Consider the following 18,329-nt stretch of genomic DNA (forward strand, 5'->3'; position numbering starts at 1 on the left):
GTGTTGGTATGCACCTAAAGAGGACAATAGGAGCCTGTCAGTGAAGGACAATTTACAGGCAGAGATTCACACCCTTTTGACGCAGGTACTGAAAACTACCACATGGGGGCAGGAGTAAACAAAAAGAAAAGTGAGCCATGGCCAAGAAACAGGAAAAATGTATTTGCACATGCCAGTGATCTAATTATTGATCGTGATATATGTTTTTAGCACATCTCTATTTACAAATATGAGCATTAAAATATTGTCAGCGTCTGTATGCTGTTTGTTGTGTTGTGTTGTGTATTTGATGCTTTTATTATTTATTTTTTTTAGCTTCCTGTGAGAACGGAAGTGTTTTAATTTGAAAGGCATCTACGGTCGGGTGTGGAAATGACGGTTGACTGTAACGGGAAAGTAACGAAGACGGTAAGTTACACACAGCGTTTGTCTGAAATCGGGACTGTGGGAGATTGTAATTCCCTTTAAGTCTTTAAATGATTTGAAAGTAATTTCATGTGATAAGTTAACTCGATAGCTTATAAGATAGCAAAGTAACGGTAATTTAATAGTAACGCAAACGGTCACTATGTGTCTATGTACTATGTATTTTTGGTATTTAATTTGTGTGACTTTGCTGTCATGTACGTTGCTCGAATAAATTTGAAGGCACAAAAACAAACTGCGCAATACAAAATAAGGCAAAAAAACAGGAGCGGTTCCTGGAATGCTAATTGTTGCAGCAAACCAGTAACGTTAACTGTTGTAAATGGACACCGAGATAGAGGGTCACATTTTTTTCAAATAGTCTCTTTAACGGTGAGAATTTCTGCCTGCTGTTTTAAGAGAAGGCAGTTAACATGATATATTTTCCACAAGTCTTACAATGGTTGCAAACAATTAAGAAGTAGGGAATCACCTACATTTAAAAGATGACGTTTGAGTGCCATTATGTTTTTTATTTTTATTTTTATTTTTTCAATGAAATTATGGTATGGAGTGTTATTTAGCAGCAGTTATTTTGTCACTTAAATTAAAAACAGGAAGAAAATGCATCCTCACTCAGAACAGGGCAATGGTGATTTTATCATTCTGTATACTGTATAGATACTTGAACGTGACGCGGGCAGTTTTATCTTCTTCGCCTCTCTCTGTCTCTTCCTCCCCTTCCCCCTCTCTCCCTCTCTCCCTCTCGGTGCTGACAGGTACTTCAAGGTTGTGGCTCTTCGCAGACCTCAGCTGAGGTGCAGACAGCAGCCACACAACCTGATGCCATTCGTCAGTGAAGCTCCGCCGTAACCGACACAACGTGCCAAAACTAGGCTGCTGTAATCTGTGCTTCTGAAGAGGGGCTCCTACATCCCCAGCAAGTGTGCAGACTGCATGCAGCAGCTACAACGTGTCTGTGTCTTCATCATTCTGCAACTCTTGCAAGGTAAGACTTTTTGGCTACTTAAGTGATTGACACATTATGATTCATGGATGTTTGTTGGGGGAGTGAAGTGCAGCAGTCCTGCGAAACATTTAACATGTAGCTCAGTCATCATTGCTGCCTTCACCTGGCAGGGTGCATGTGTGTGCTTGGAAGTTCACAGTCATTGTGCTGGACATAATTTGGTGCCAAGTTCCAATCAGGCAAAGATGTAGAAATAAGGTGAAAAGAAAACTTGAGTTAACCGGTTTTGTACTGGTTTCATAAAATTCTGTTTTGGCTGATTTGGTTTTCATAGAATACAAAATGCTTCTGCTTAAAGGACTTTCACATAGATGCACTTTTAGACAACTGTGTCTTTCATGTCATAATGTTCATGTTATGATTGAGCGTGGAATTGCGTGAAACATCCCTGAACAGTGAACCCTCTAAAACAAATCCTTTGGGGTTCAGATAACTAACTGAGACATGAACCAGAAGTATTCCTCTCTGCCGGGGGACTCCGTACACCCTGTTGGATCTCCTTTATAGCCCCTTCACAAAAACAGATGCTGCAAAGCTGTTTGTAGGTCTACAGTATGTGCAGGAGCCAGGCAGCGCCCTGGAGGAATGCCCTTACCTCAGAGCTGAGTCATGCAAATTATACCTCCCTTCTCATTCCCCCATCTCCTATCTTTGAGCTGCTATCACCAGGCCACAACCGTTTAACCTCAATCGTAAGTAACATCTAATTAAAAGTGAGCTATTTTCAAACTGAGTTTTTCATTTTGCCTATAGTGAAATGACAAATTAACCTCACAAATGTTCCTGAAACAAATGACTTCATCAAGATTTACATTAAAGCTGCCAAGACAGATGAACATACAGTTATCTTCTTCTAAAAGACAAATAAAATGATAAAAGTTCATACAAGTGATGACTATATTCAATGTTGCATGTTTTATAGGGCAGCAAAGGATGATGCAGAAACATGTTGGCTCACTGCTCCTGAAAATATTTGAATGATTCAAGCAGGGATGTGTATAAAACCCACTAATCCCAATCCTTAATATATGGATTCACCAAAATATGTACTGATTCATGTCAGTCCAGTGATTTAATGAATGTGAGAGTATATTCCTTCAAGGGACCAGGACAGGAGATGAACTTTGACTGGAAAATATAGAATTTTATGGGTTTAAATTACACTGCCCAAGTATTTTCCTGTTACCCTTGGTGCTTGTAAAAGAAATACAGACACTTGTATTTAAATACCCTATAAAGCAGGGAAAATTAGCCTCTGAGTAAACATTTGAATGAGTTTGGGACAAGAGAAAAAATGCAACCTCCTGGTGTATAGAAAAACAAAGTAAATGAACTGCTGATATTGCGGTGCAGTGTGATAATGGCCCCTCTGCCTGCAGCACAGACACCGTGAAAGTCATCTAGAATTTCACACAAATAAGATGTTTGCTGCTGTGTGGCTACTTAGCTGCAAGCCCAGCCTTGCTTGATATGCACCTGTGTGTGTGTGTGTGTGTGTGTGTGTGTGTGTGTGTGTGTGTGTGCTTATAAGTGTGTGAGAGAGGGAGAGAGTTGATGAAGTTGTCAATTGCACAAAGCCCTGTGGCAGTGGTTTAGTCTCAACTCACACATGCTCATGTGCATCATATGCAGGCAGCTGTGAAAAGCCTTGAACTTGTTATTAATCTCTATGAGGATAAAAGTGTAAAGTACATGCATTGATGTCCACTTGGATGATGGAAAGAGTGACAAAAGGAGACCGAAAGGATGCATACAAGTGGAGGAGGAAGAGGAGGAGAAGGAGGTGGTGAAGACAAACAAGTGAAGAGGTGACAGCACCAGGAACAGTAAGGTGGTGAAAGGAGAATATGAGTCAGGAGAGGAGGGTTAGGTCGATTGAAAACATTAAAGAAAACAGGACATAAGATATGAAAATCACAGGAGTTGGAAAGAAGAACAGGAAAAAAGGAAGCAAGATGTACTGCAGATGTGAATTAGCTCTAAGCTATCAATGCATCTAATTGGAACATTTATATTTGATATTGTACATAGTCCCTCTACAAATAAAGAGAAAAGGAAGAAGACAAGTTTGGAATGTTAAATGAAAGGAAGGTAAGCAAAGAGGAGATGTTTTTAACCAGTCCAAAGAAAAATACTTTCTTTTTTGTAAAAAACGGTTATTATTTCGAGTCGAGCCTCATCCTCTCCTCTGTCATATTCCAGCTGCTTCTATAGTTACTGTAACCTACAGGTTAACATACTCAGACATCTTCAGACATGTTCTCGAGGCAAGCACACAACCACGGGGAGAAAATGATATTCCACCTCTGTCAAATATGTACATCACACCTCAGAAATAGTTCAGGAGAGGACATTGAGGTCTCCTAATCAGTAACGTTCCTGCTTGATTACAATCGTAGACAGAGCAACAAAAAAGTTCTTTTTGGATGTGTGACATTATGCTTTGTTTTTGATGCTGTGCAGACTGGAAAAAATCGCTGCAAACCACTAGTCAAGGGGTAAAGGGCAAACTTTTTTCTTCTTAAGTTTAGACTAAATAATGGATGATGATTTGACTTGAAAAGCTTGCCCCAAAAATGAAAATGCATTCATTATCTACTCACTGCCATGCTGGTTGAAAGTCAGGTGAAGTTCTGACTCCACAAAACATTTCTGGAACTTTACAGCAATGCAACATTCTCCTAAAAACTGAAGTAGATACAGATTTGTTTTAAACACACAGAAAAAAATAAGGTGGCTCCATACAGCTTGTCCAGTGTAAAGCAAGTCTCCAGAGGCCTTGGGATACCAGATTAATTTGAAAAGACGTTATTCACTCACTTTACAGTTTACAGTTGCCCTTGTCTTGTATGTATGGCAGGTATTGAATGAACAGTATGAGCTGAACTGATTGTTGTATTCCAGCTGGGGTGAATTAGCTTGTATTGTTATGGGTCCAATTTTGTTCTCACGGCACATGTCTTTGTTTGTCATACAGGACAAATGGGAAGCAACCTTACCTGCCACCTGGATTATTAGCCTGTTAGCCTATGGATGCAGCTCAGTCAAAGTGTCTGATTTTCCATGTGTACAGTCCGTCATTTGAAACAATGAAACATTGTGCTGTCTGCCTCGGTAACAGGAGCTGGAATTGGCTTGGTGGTGATGCTGATGTTATTTTTGCAGCTTAATTCAATTGGTTGGATTGTGTCACTCTAATGTGATTGGCAGAATGGATGTCCTTGGATGATAGAAGGCAGCCAATACAGGCATTAGAGAGTAACTGTAAATGGGAAATTGTCCTCTAATGCTGCCGTGGCTGTTCTGGACTGGTGTGTGACGCTTGCCATCGTTGCTTTGGTATTTGGCGAGCGTCTGTCACATAGCCAGGGCTGTTTAGATCATTCAGTGAGTTGGATGCTGGGATAGGTCAATTTATATTCTATAATTCAATGGACAATGTGACGGCACTCCAGAGAAATGTGGTCATGGGAAAAAGCTGAGGTCAAGTCAGCAGGGAGAGGAGAGGAAGAGGAACGCTCTGGGGACAGAGTACGGGTTGAGTTTTCTGGATAGTGAACTTGTTCACTTGTTCTTTTGGGAATACTTTTCCTTGGTGTTCACTTCTTTTTTACTCATCAGTGCTGACCTATTCTTTACTCTCTCATCCTGTCAGCACTATTGGGAATGCGCACAAGCATGTCCTCCCATTGTAAATAGAGAGAAAAAATGCCAGTGCTCTAAAAACGTGATCCTCAGGAGTTACACAGGGTGAAACATCATTTAGCCAGTTTGAGCTACCCCTACTGGGCTATCTTATAAGGATTACCACTTCTGGTTTGTTTCTAATTCAGATGTGCAACAAATGCATAGTTTCCTTTTTTCTTAGCAAGTAGTTTACTAACTCCTTTAAACTGCTTCCTTTCCAACAAGTCTTTAGATGAAATGCCAGTGTTCATGTGATTGTCTGGAAGGGTTCTGTGATCTTTCATGGGTTTTCAACCAGTCATGTGGAGCCTTTTGGAAATTTTACAAGATAAACCGCTCACAATATCGGGCAAAAGCCTCAACACTATAAAATGACGTACAGCTGTTCAGTAGTCTGTGCTGCTCATTTGTTACATGGATCATCTGGCTGAAAGATGCAGTCCTGATATCTGTGCTTAGTAGACTGGGCCAGAGTCTTAGACAGACAGGGTGTGGCCAGCGCATGTTTCATTGCCATCGACTTGCTGCATGAGCACCTTAATTAACCCCGGTTGTTCAGACTGTGAAACTTGATGGCACAATTTTTATTGTCATCATATGGAGGGCACTCTTACTTTGAGCCTCTTCCATCTGTGAGATCCCTTTTAAATTAGAAAAGTAAAACTATTTGGCTTAATGGCGATTCTGCACAGCAGTGGACAGTAAAATGTAAATTGCCTACTGTCTGTGTGGAAAAGAGACATTTTGACAGAGCAAATCAAACAAGCTCTGGTTCAGGGATGCTGCTGTGGACACTTGATATATCATATCATATACCTAATAAACAGAAGTTTGGGAGTGGATGAACATGAAGGACTGAAGTGTTTTAAGAGGTGTGAGTGAGAATCTTTAAAATGTGGTCATTCATGTTTGTAGTTTGTAGAAATAGAGTCTATGAAGTAGTCGTTATTTCTTACTCATTTCAAAACAAACAACATCCTGTTAAAGTACTTGTTGTCTAGACTTTTTTGATTAATCGGCCGTTTTGAGTCACTGTTACCTTGAAACATCATAGTAACAGTTCTCCAGTGTGAGTAAGCAGCAAGCCAAGAATATGACGATGGTCAGTGTTCTTGGTGGTCAGTGCAACATTAAAGTATAAAGAGCACCTACACTCTCAACAAACTCACACAAGTTAACATGTATTTACTTAATGTTATTTATTTGTATGTATGTTATCAGGAACCATACAGATAAACAATAAAAACATATGTAACTTGTATAATTAAATGGCCAACTAGCTGAAGGTAATTTCTTCAGTATGTGGATGTGGATGGATGTGTGTGTGTGCTTGAGACAGTAATCATGTGCAGTGTAACGCTGCTTTTACTACGAGGTGACGCACAGAAGGAACAGCTGCTGAGCACGCACACAGACATAGTTAATGTGGTATTGAGTTTGACGGTTTTCCAATCTTGCTCTGAAGCTTGTAAGACATAGTGTGTTTCCAATAAGTACATTTGAAACATTTATGGTGGAAGTGAGACAGTATAGAGCATTAATTAAATTGAAGGAATTCATATTGAAAGTCAGGTAAAGTTACTTAAAAACAAGTGAAATGACTCCATCAACTTGTCTAGAATAGTCCAAGTCTCTGAGAGCTGAGATTAAACCCAAATTATTTTTTAAGATGAAATCTTAACTGTATCTGCTGAGCTAAAGGTGTAGCCCACACACCATCTGAAGTGGGTGCATGAGCTTGACATAGCGTTTCCATCTACTTCAGTTGTTCAGGTAAATGCTGCAATGTGGTCTCACTGTAGAGCTCCAGAAATGTTTGTTTTGTTTGCAGCAATATCTAATATTGGTCTACAGATACAGTATATTGGAGTTTTGCACACATTATATGGAGCACCATGATTTGTCAAGCGCTTAACTCTGGATAAGCCAAAAACAGACATTTCTTTCCACTTATTAGTTTCTCAGTTGATTGCAGAGCAACCAATAACAGGACACTTAAATCAAGACAAATGTCAGTATCAGTAAATTTCACCATGTTATCCATATCACCCTCCTGTAGTCAATGTACAACTAAGAGATAAGCCTGAAAATCAATATCCTGATAAATGTGCCTGGTACTGAACATGTTCTGTGTATAAGCTCATTGCAGGTGGGACATAGAGGTCATTCATTCTCCTGAGCGACCTCCATTTATCCATTAGGTTAAACTGGAGTTGGTGTTATACGCTTATATATACTGTATGAAGGACTCCTCTTCCCTAATCTACATGATGACACACTCATATATTAGATTGATATGATTGAAAGAGGGGGACTGATGTGCGCATGGGTAAGTGTGTGTGTGTGTGGAGATGGATCCTGGTGTGGTGGGCTCTTACAACCTCTGGTGACAGTCAATGACATCATGTACATCTCTGTGACATCACTTAATGTGATTGGGTGGGGTGTGGGGTTCACTGCATGTGCTCAGTCTCTGCCTCTATGCCTGACAAGGTTTTTGTTGTTATGTCTTTTACACACACACACACACACACACACACACACACACACACATATACGCATAAAACATAATGTCAGACCAACCCCCTGTATGCATTTTTGCCCTGCCATTTCCATAACACAATACACAAAAGACACAATGACAATGACAACACAAAGATAAAGATGCTACCTGACAACACACAGATACACAGATACAGCAGAAAAGGCCATTACTGTATTCATCAAGAGTAACTTGTTTCCCATTGATCAAGAAAAGATTATTCACATATATTTCAGGAGAATATCAAAAATCTATAATGCAAATGTTCTAAATCAGCTGATCTTGGTTACTTGATCTTCACTGCTTTGTGTCATAGCAGCTGTCTTCCTACCACTCAAACAGAAATGCAAGGCTTTGTTTTTTTGTTACACTGCAGTGTTATTACATAAAAAAATTCCTTGGAACACTGTTATGAAATATAGGTCAGCAATATGACGATATATCCCATGAGACAATAAACATTAGTGTAACATCAGTAAATTTCACCATGGTTTATGCTTTAGCAGCAAGGAAGTCCTGGCAGAGACAGAAACATAAATAGTTTCCAATAAAGGAAAGAAGACTTACAATAATAAGCAAATTACATCAAGACAATGACGTTACCAGTGTTCAATAACAGGACATATGCATTCAGTGCGCAAATACCCCTTAATCTTCCACACTTGAAGTTTAGGGTGTCACTGTAACTCACACAAGGAATAATGTGCAAAATGGAGAAGCGCTTTTACCAAAGATGGTGCAGGTTTGAGGAATGACATCCAAAATTTGTCCACACGACTGAAGGAGGTAGCTTATGCAATATGGCCCTATAAAGAAAAATGTACCAATGTTCTAATTTACTATAGCTGCAGTGATGTGAAAAAAAGTTGAACCAGAGACAAATCACAATGCAGCATGATGGACTAAATCTAACATTTTCAGTGGATAAGATTTCTGGCATTGGTGTGATAAAGAGCCCTCCTTTATCAGGTATTTCATTTGCTAGATTAGCCAAAAACAGACATCATAACAGAACAGCTGGAGATCATGACAGGAAAGGGGTATGAGAGACAGGAGTTGCTGGGTAGCAGAAGGCAGCAGGTTGGGAATTAATATCCAGGGAGGTTTAACTCGGCCTTTGTACATGGGATGACACCTCTACCAAGTGAGCTATCAGGAGGAAGAATGACTGAATGTCAAAGAAGGGAGCCTGCATTTCATTGGGGGCTACACAGGAAAACCCATAAACCTGTCGTAGGATTTGTGATTCTAGGGCACTTTATTTGCCTGTTGCATGTAGTGCAGATCTCTATATCAGTTCCCCAATGAAGTAAGAGCTGATCCATGTTTCCTAAAACATTCTCCTTCACCATAAAGCATTTGTGTGTTGGCTTTTCCATCTCACCTCAAAATTAAATTACAGAGTCTTACACCAAATTACAGCACTATCATTGATAACGGCATGTAATTCATATGATGCTCAAAAAGTGAAACTAGACAGGCGCTTGTTAGGGGGTGCAGTTTGGCGTTGTCGCCAAGTAGCTTATTTAATTTAGGCAACTCAAATTTAAAGTATAGACAGGGAATTTGAAATATAATGCATTCATATAATGTCACATTTGGGTGCCATACAAACTGTGTCTGGGGACCGCAGTTGGCCCGTGGGCTGTGCTTAGAGAACCCCTGCTCTAGCTAATCGCATTACATCCATTTTAGTAGTCACATTTTTCCCCATTCATTAATATCACACCAATTTAAGCTCATTTATCTCATGGAAATGAAAGCATGTCAAATTTAGATCGCTGGCTTTTCAGTGTGCCTGATACATGTACAATAAGCATTTAGATATCTAAACTTATCGCACTGGACTATCATCAGATACTCAATCGTAGCTTGGATTGGACCAAAGAAAAATTGATTCAGGACATCCCTTGGAAATCACTAATGGCAACTTTTTTCTGCTGGCTCGAGTGTTATTCTTTTCTGTAATCTTCTCCATCTGCAGATATACTGTAGACATTTTGCCTGCCAACTTCTCTAAAGATTATAACTTAGAACATTTCCTTCACCAATTCCTTACATACTTGGATTATCAAGGATTTATCTTGACATATAGCACTGTGATCATTTGTTATTTTATTGCCTTCATGTGTTCATGTGTGTATATGTTGCTGTAGCAGCCTCTGAGCTCTCATTCAGTATCCAGTTCCAGTATATGCTGAGGATCCTGTGTAATGTTTTATGGCTCTATCTTGACTGGCAGGACATTCCGACACAGAGTTTGATTTCTCAGGCTCATTATCAGTCTCCTGTTGAGACAGCGACATCATCACCCAGGGGTGTTTACAGCAGTAAAGTGTCCGTTGTGCTGCTGCTGATTGGCCATTAGGCTGATAAGGAGCAAGACTTGGCTACAGAACTGCCTCACTGTGTAAAAGAAACAGCCTGTTTAGCACATGTCTTGTACTGACGTGTATGGACATACACGCTGAGAAAACCAAGTTACCTTCAACTGTTACCAGCTCATTTTCTGGGCTGTTATGGTTCAACCATGAGAATTTCACATTACTTTCTTCTTGGCTGTAAAACAGGTGGATGTGGGTCTACAAAGTTTTTTTTCCCCCAAGACAGTGCACCTCTGACACTTGTCGACATTTAGGATGAAATACTGTCATCAGCTAATTTTCTGGATAGTTTTAAATCAAGAATGAGAATTCCATATATATGTCTGTCTTGGATATGTTAATGCATTTGATTTTATTCCTCTAGTCATTCAAATTAAATTGTTCCTCTGTTCCTTTTCTATGTTTCAGGTTCCATCTAAAAGACGAAAGGGAGAGAGTGTTTGTGCATCTTTGTACGTGCCTGTGTGTGTATATGTGTCACCATGAAGCACCAGTCTATCTCCAGATGGCTGAGCCAGCTGGGACTGCCACAATACTGCATAGCATTGGAGCAGGAATATGATGGTGTAGAGGTAAATAAACAAACAAACATATGAATCAACAAACCTATTAACATCTGGAGAGACATGTACATGATGATTGATTTATCATGTTATTTAGAAACAGTAGATTCAAACCTGCTTGCCTGGGTCTGAGAAAACTTTTGAGCATGGAACAGACTGAAAGCACCCACTGTACAAAGCTAGAGAAATACAAATTTTCTGAGAAAATCTTGATGAGCAAGTAAGCAAGTGTCCTCTGCCTTCCTAAGAAATTAGAATAACATTTCACACGGGTAAACGCCTGCAAGCTGTTTAAAGGTGTTAACTGTCTTTTGTTGACACCGTTAATCATGTTCATCAAAATTTTTAGACAGCCTCTGCATTGCATTGCTCTTGAGTCAAATTAAAGTAGGAAATACAGCAAAGCCTCCCACCAGTTTAAAGCTCAAAAATAAATTTACCTCCACCAAGGAGGTTTTGTTTTCACCTGTGTCAGTTTGTATGATGTTGGTTGTTTGGACTGTTTGATGATGGGACAAAACTTGGATGGAAGGTAGAGGATGGGTCTCAGCCTGCTAGAGTCCTGATTATCTTCTGGTGTGGATTCAGAAAAAGGAACTGATTGCACTTTTCTCACTTTTCTCACTTGTGAGAACGGGAGTTTGTCATGATTTTTGTGTATTCTCTATTTAGGTTGCTGGTGTCTACGACTAAGTACAAAAGGGGAATGTTTTACTGAGTGCTATTCTTGTTGTCACAAGTCACATATTCTCTGTTAATTTAGTCTAGAAGTATGACTGGTTTATGAAGTTTTTTGAACATAATTTGCCTTTTAAGGCCCCAAACTAAATGACAAGATTGGTTGTTTGTTATTGAAAAAAAAAAAAGCATTTTTTTTTCTGATTCGCCACCTCTATGGTTATCCATCATCCATTGTCTTTATCCCTTTTATGGGGTTGTGGGGGGTTTTGCTGGAGCCAGTCCCAGTTGTCTCTGGGGGAGGGCAGGGTACTCCCTGGACAAGTAGCCAGCTCATCGCAGGGCCCTTAATGTTAGTCTGCCCCTAACATTAGTATGCACCTTGTATGACAGAGGCTGCCATGCAAGGTGCCAACCGCACATCAGGAGCAATTCAGGGTTCAGTGTCTTGCTCAAGGACACACTGAGGTGGGATTTGAACCAGCAAGATCGGAAGATCACAAGCCAACCTGCTCTACCTGCTGAGCTACAGCTGCCCCACCTCTATGCTTATGGTTTGCTAAAATTTCTCAAACTACCTTTTTGTTAATTATCTATCCTCACCAAGTACCACTTAGGGCACTGTGGATATTCATTTCAGCACAAATTTCTCGTAATTATTTTGGGAAACAAAAGATTTTGCTGCAGCAGTGTTTTTCAATTAGAAAAACGTATGCAAAACCCAAACACATCCCAGCCATTATCCACAGTGCAATCATGTTGATGTCAGTAAGCATTGATGGGGAAAGTCTCTGTACAGAAACTATAACATTAAAAATACCACTTGTCTGTTTAATTTAGCACATCAAAATTGTCACTTTACCCAACATCTGTTTCAATTTTAAAGCCACTACTTTAAAACTACTTTCTACCAAAGAAATGGCTCCTTTTGAGATTCACCAAATAAAACTGACACTATGGCCAGACTCCATTAGGGGGAAGTGAAAAATGTTTTTGCAAATTTGGATGAACTGATCTTTCAACATGTCTTTGATGAAACCATGTTGTAGAAGAGACTCTTTCTCCTCTGGTAAAACCAACCATTGTTATTAAGAATGTTTCCCACAGCAGTCTAATAAAGCAGCCTAATAAAACTTCATCACGGGCCTATTACACTGAAGCGACAGTGATGTGGGGGCTGTTTTAACTTCCCACCATTAGCCAAGTTCAATCTGAACATTACAGCCATTGGCTAGGAAATGAGATTGATGGGCCAATAAGACATGAATTATTCCATTACAGTGCCTCTTGCTAATGTTCAGCAGGAATGTAGTGGTGTAATTAGTGAAAGCATTATGGTGAAAGCTTATAAGAAAGAAAGCTAAAGGGTCAAGTAGAGAGATTGGAATAAAACTAGGCAGAAGAAGGAAAATCAAGTGGTGTTCTAGTCTTTAACCATAGTGGAGTTAAGATTAGAGCTTTGCAAAAAATCTGGTTATATCTCTGAGTTTAAATCTACAAACAACCATCAAATCTCATTCGTTCTGAAAGGAAATTTTGAAGCAAACTCTCTATGAGTTGTCAAAAATAAATGCGTGAAGCTGATGACTCTGAACAGAAAAAGTCATAGGGGGAGCAAATTTCCCATTTGGACAATCCTCCATACATAATGAGTTCGGCTCAGCTTTGCTAACGTTTCTCTGGGTTTTATAACAACATTATCCAGCTCAGTGCCTCTGAGCCATCCAGGCTGCGCGTTAACACAACATACCGGTGCAACCAACTCAGCCAACATCATCAACACCCATCACATACCAACAGCTACAAGCAAGTGTCCAAAGGGCATCTTTTAATTCTTTTTTTAGAGTGTGGTGTACTCATTTTTTTGTTAGTATTTATTTTTACATACATTTTGAGAAACAGTATTGTCAGCTGTACCACTGAGAGCTAAGAAAACATTTAGCTTTTTTGATTTTCTGTCTTGTGTAATGGTATGTAACGCAATGCAGTGCAATGATAAAATACCCATTAGATATTGTGATGGAAAAATTCCTTTTCATTATGGGTTGATGAATTTTGAACTATTTTGTTGAATATGATTTCTTATGCAAACGTATGAACACCTAACCTCTGCCCTATATGATTGTAATAGAGTCACGAACCAGCCAAAACTCAGATAGAAAGTCGCCTTCTTGTCTCATGTTTTATGTCTGATAATTTTATGCTTCGCACAGAGTCCCAGGTCATGGATCATGAAGTTTTAACTTTATGTCTTGTGTCGATGAGAAGCCTGTCTGGTTGGGATAGTCGTATGTACGTATGTGTGTAGCTTAATCACTGCTGGCACCGAGAGTGCTTGTCTCTTCCCCTGACCTTGTTGATATCTGTGTATAAATTGTGAACACTCCTTTACTCTGGGCTCATTCACTCAGCTCATGAATTTGACTGTGTGGTGAGTCCATCTGCAGATGGTTGGATTAAACTTGCCGAAAAGACAGAACTGACTTTACTCTTTTATTGACAGAAATTTCCACCACAATATCATATCCAAAACCAAAATAAATGGAGTGAATGTACACCATCTTAAGATTCTGTTGCATTCCCCACTTAAAGATTTAGGCTTCGCTCAAACAGCAGGTGAAATTGCTGAGAAGGGTTTTCTTTTTCTGTCATGTAGAATTGTGTCCTGTGAACATAGAAAGTCATGCAAAGTCAGCATGTAAAGCAACGACACATTGTAAAAAAAGCTCTTTAGCACTGCTGATCCAACTTTACAAGCTTATTTGATTCATTCTAATATCATAACGTTGATGCTGAGGTCTTGCCCAGTGCCATCTGTACGGCGCTGCTTGGTCTTGTGCCTTCATCATTGCAACAACATTCACGCGGGCAAAACCAACACTGACAACTGCTATATCAACTCTCCAGAGGACTGGTATGAGAGCTCATATTGTTGTTCAGCTATGCAGGATCTGAAAGAGAAAGAAAAAAGAAAACATGTCAACTTGCTGTTAGACTCACAATGAGACGAGAGCAACAGAGGGAGGGGGGGGAGAGATTCTCAGATAGATTAGAAGTTTGTTATACACCAGCCATGTCTCATAAAAACACACACCTACAGCTTCACACACACACACGCATACACACACACACACACAGTCATGGGGTGTGTGTTATTGTGGGTTCTTCCATGTGCAGTGTTTTGTTGTTTTCAGTTTTTTCGTGTTTGTCTGGATTTGTTTTTGAAAGTTTATTTTTAAAACTGTTGCTTTACTGCAACAGTTTATGAGTGTGTGTGTGTGTGTACGCACTTGTTTGCATGTGAGTGGGTGACTGAGTGCGTTTGCGTGCATGTGGACAATTGGCTACTCTGGTATGCAGGTATGTATGTGTGGTTGTGGATGCGTGTATAAATTCTAACCCTCTGTTTGTGACTAAGAGTGACTGTAATTTGATTGTGCACTTTTTCTGTGTGTTTGCCTTAGATGTGTGTGTGTGGTGTGTGTGTGTATGCATGCATGTGTCTGTGTGTATTCATGGTTTTGCCCACTGTACGTTTGTGTAGTCTAAATAGAGCCGTGTTTGTGATGAACTGAAGAGAATGGTCGTATTGTTGTGAAACCAAAACAACAAGGCTTTGGTTTGAGCCGGCAGCGTCCTGTGATGACACAGTGTGTCTTGTTTACATGTGTGTGTCTGTACGTCCATTACTGTACAAGGTTGAGCTCTGGTTCAAAGACTCTGTGGCTGCCCCTCACTGTGCTACTTCAGGGGTCATTTACTTTAATACCACATTGGGGGTTGAAGCGAGGCAGGGTGTGTGTTTTTGTGTGTGTTTAAGACAATGCTGTAATGATAGGAGCAGGATGAGGGGAGGAGATGGCACACTTCTGGAAGATTGGAGGTCACCAGTGGTCTCAGTAATTTTTCTTCTGCTCTCTGGACCCACCAACCTGTCTAGACAAACGTCCACGAAGCACAACAAGATCTTCCCTGTGAGAAAATCTAGATCAAAGTCAGTTGTTTGTACTTGTTTTCTCAGTAATTTGCTATCGGTTTGAGATTAGAGTGAAGAACATCTGTGAATTGTGCCCTTATTTAAATGCATGTGATTTCAAAATTGTTTAGGTCTTTATAACTAGAAAGGTTCATCATCACTACTTGTTTGTGACTGGCAGGCTAGTGTCTTTTCAGTGGCATACTCTGACACTTCAAATATAGTTCTAGTAAAGAACTTAACCTCTCACACCTGAGCCACACATTTTTTTCTCAAAAATTATACCCTTTCTGCTCAGTGACATAAATTTAGTGTGTGTGGAATGCACAGAAATGATTCACTTACTGCTACACCTCTACACCTCATCCTATTCTTGATGTTGCTGGCTGAAGTGAAAATAGAAGCAAAAATGGGTTATGTCTCAGTCTCTCTCAGTCTGAAAAAGCTCACTACTGATAAGGCATTGAATGAAACAACATCATAAATTGTGAGAAAATGAGGCAGAGATGACGAAGCAAGCAGAATGGATAGGACATCACAGGGAAGAAAAGAGAGAAAAATTCTTATTTTTAATTCTTTAATTTTCATAGAGACATTGTAAAATAATCAACATTCAAACAAATGTAAATGCACTGGAGTTAGTTGACTTAAGTTAACAAAAAGAAATACAAATGAAACAAACATTGTGTTGCAAAATGAAAATTGTTACCACTGTCCAGTCCAAATATTCTGGTTGTCTGTCACTGTAAACATATAAACATATAAACCAGCTATAAAGACCCCACAACATAGTTTCTTTTACTGAATCAATACACCTAACTTTTTAAGTTTTAAATCTATATTAAACTAACAAGATGGAGCTTTTAACTTGTTATGAAACAGTCTCAGTGTAACACTGCAAATAAAACATATTTTTGATGTTGGACTGCTGAGGAATAATGACATGAATAATGAGTCTCACAGCGTCATATTACAGTTATTAATTTGACAGATGTCTTTTGTTGAAAAAATGTAATAATTCTTTTCACAGTATCATTAATTTCACAGGTACATCTTGTAATCTTAGTATTTGGGGTTGTGGTGAAGTGGTTGTCTGGCTATTTATCAGAGAAGTTTACATTATCAACAGAATACCACCCCTTCACACAGAATAAGTTCATGTTTGTGTTTTAATGTTTTCCAGGACCTGCTTCACCTCTCAGAGTATGACCTCTTGGAGCTTGGCGTGTACAATCACCTTCACCGTCTGCACCTTCTCACTTCTCTACGCCTCCTCCAGGAGCGAGAGAGGAGGAGAGGTACTCTAACACACACAGAGTTTACCAAACATTATGTTTCCTTATCTGCTCCATCAGCATGTTGATTCTGGCTCCATGTTCCAGTCTCCAAGTTTGCATCTCTCTGGCTAGCTCCCTGTGTAGACAGAAAGACAAAGACAGATAGCATTAGTGTCATGTAAAGACATGCTTATGCCTGGGGGGTCCGCTGGTGGGGAGGGGGTTGTCTGGTGGAGGACAATACTGTGTTAGACACATACACACATGTGCACGCATGCGCGCACACACACACACACACACACACACACACACACACACACACACACACACACACACACAGCACAAACATGAACACTTTCAAAGCTGTCAGTAAATAAGGAGAAGAGTGCTGAGGTCTGCAGTCCTGCTGGGTTTAATCACTTCTAGAAGTGCATGTATGCTTACATGGATGTGTGTGCAAGTCTATGTGAGTGCACGACTGACTGCTTTGTTTGCCCTGTTTCCCATGCATTATACTGTGAAATCTAACTGTTGTCTTGGTGACTGAGTCCTGCACGAGTCAAATTAAGTGAAGAAATTACTTTTGGGAAGTTTTTAAGAAATATTACTGTATTTCTCGAAATACACTCGGTAAAGAAGTGAGGTGTTTGCATAGGCAAAATATGCAGTTTAAAATGTAAACAATGCTTCAAACTCATTTTAATCCATAGTATGGACGTAGCTCCCTGGCTAACTAGAATTTTTTCAGAAGCAAGATTTCTGAAGGAGTCTACTTATAGTCACACTCTTAGTTTGCTTGTCCATATGGAATTGAGTTTGTTAAAAGAAACAACAAACCACCTCAAGTCAGACCAGCAGTGAATATAAGAATACTAAAGCTCTGTGTGTAACAGAAGTTAAGATTTGTACAAATTCAGTTTTGTCACTAGTCATATCCTCTAAATGTAAATGTGTAAATAATGATAAATCATCAGAAATCTCAGAAATCAGATGAGACTGATCTGTTTAAATGTTTTTTTCTCATAAACATGCAGCACGTATAATCAAAAAAGCCTGGGAATGGAAATCAACACTATTTGTCAGTGATTGTTGTAGATAATGTTAAAACTAACTTGCAAGTAATTGTTGGAGAGCTACTGTTGTATCACTTTCATAGGCATCCATCTTTCTCCCTCACAATAAAGCAAAAATGCCATGCTTTACTATAGTGTCAGATTTACTAAATGGATCATGCTGCACTTAACCATAGACCTAGCTAAAATATGGCATAGACAATACACACACAATATGGTAGAGATCCACTACTTTGTATAGCATTTACATCACAGGCTGACATCCACACACGTGTGGACTTACTCACTGAATTATCTAAGGTAAAAAGACACATAAGTAAACAAAAATGAAAACTTACATGTCAGCAGCATGTGAGAGGTGACAGGAATTTAATTCTCTGACAAACATTAATGCATGTACCAAATTTCAGGGAAGCCCTCAGATTCAGATGAGAAAAATAATCGACTAACTACTACAGCTATTTGGTTAATCAGTTTGATAATCAGTCAATTCACTGTGAGAATTCACAAGTTTCTCCCCTATAACTTAAGACATTTCAGGATGTCATCTCGACTTTGGGAAACACTGATTGAAACTGAATGAATGTTATCTAACATTTAACCTACCAGTTGAATATGGTGAAAATGGTCAACAGATTTATTGATGATGTAAACTATTTTTAGTAGCCTTATAGCTAATGTTAAAAGGAATCAAATTATTTAACAAAGCATCGA

The 18,329-nt window shown here is 39.3% G+C and overlaps 1 protein-coding gene across 2 annotated transcripts in view; it reads left to right on the plus strand.

Annotated features, from left to right (window-relative positions):
• Positions 1-66: 66 nt before the first annotated feature.
• The window catches only part of bcar3 (BCAR3 adaptor protein, NSP family member), a 78,068-nt gene continuing 59,805 nt past the window's right edge, over positions 67-18,329 (plus strand). Inside the window, exons 1-5 of one of the 2 annotated variants that reach the window (XM_037115234.1) lie at positions 67-85; positions 316-408; positions 1,185-1,414; positions 10,457-10,620; positions 16,449-16,563. In XM_037115234.1, the coding sequence (XP_036971129.1) occupies positions 10,531-10,620; positions 16,449-16,563 (205 nt within the window). In that variant the 5' untranslated portion in view covers positions 67-85; positions 316-408; positions 1,185-1,414; positions 10,457-10,530. Of the gene's footprint in view, positions 86-297; positions 409-1,184; positions 1,415-10,456; positions 10,621-16,448; positions 16,564-18,329 lie in introns of those variants that run through there. The other variant, XM_037115235.1, reaches the window with a different exon arrangement.

The sequence above is a fragment of the Acanthopagrus latus genome, chromosome 11, assembly GCF_904848185.1.
Source record: "Acanthopagrus latus isolate v.2019 chromosome 11, fAcaLat1.1, whole genome shotgun sequence".
In the NCBI taxonomy this organism is placed as follows: Eukaryota; Metazoa; Chordata; class Actinopteri; order Spariformes; family Sparidae; genus Acanthopagrus; species Acanthopagrus latus.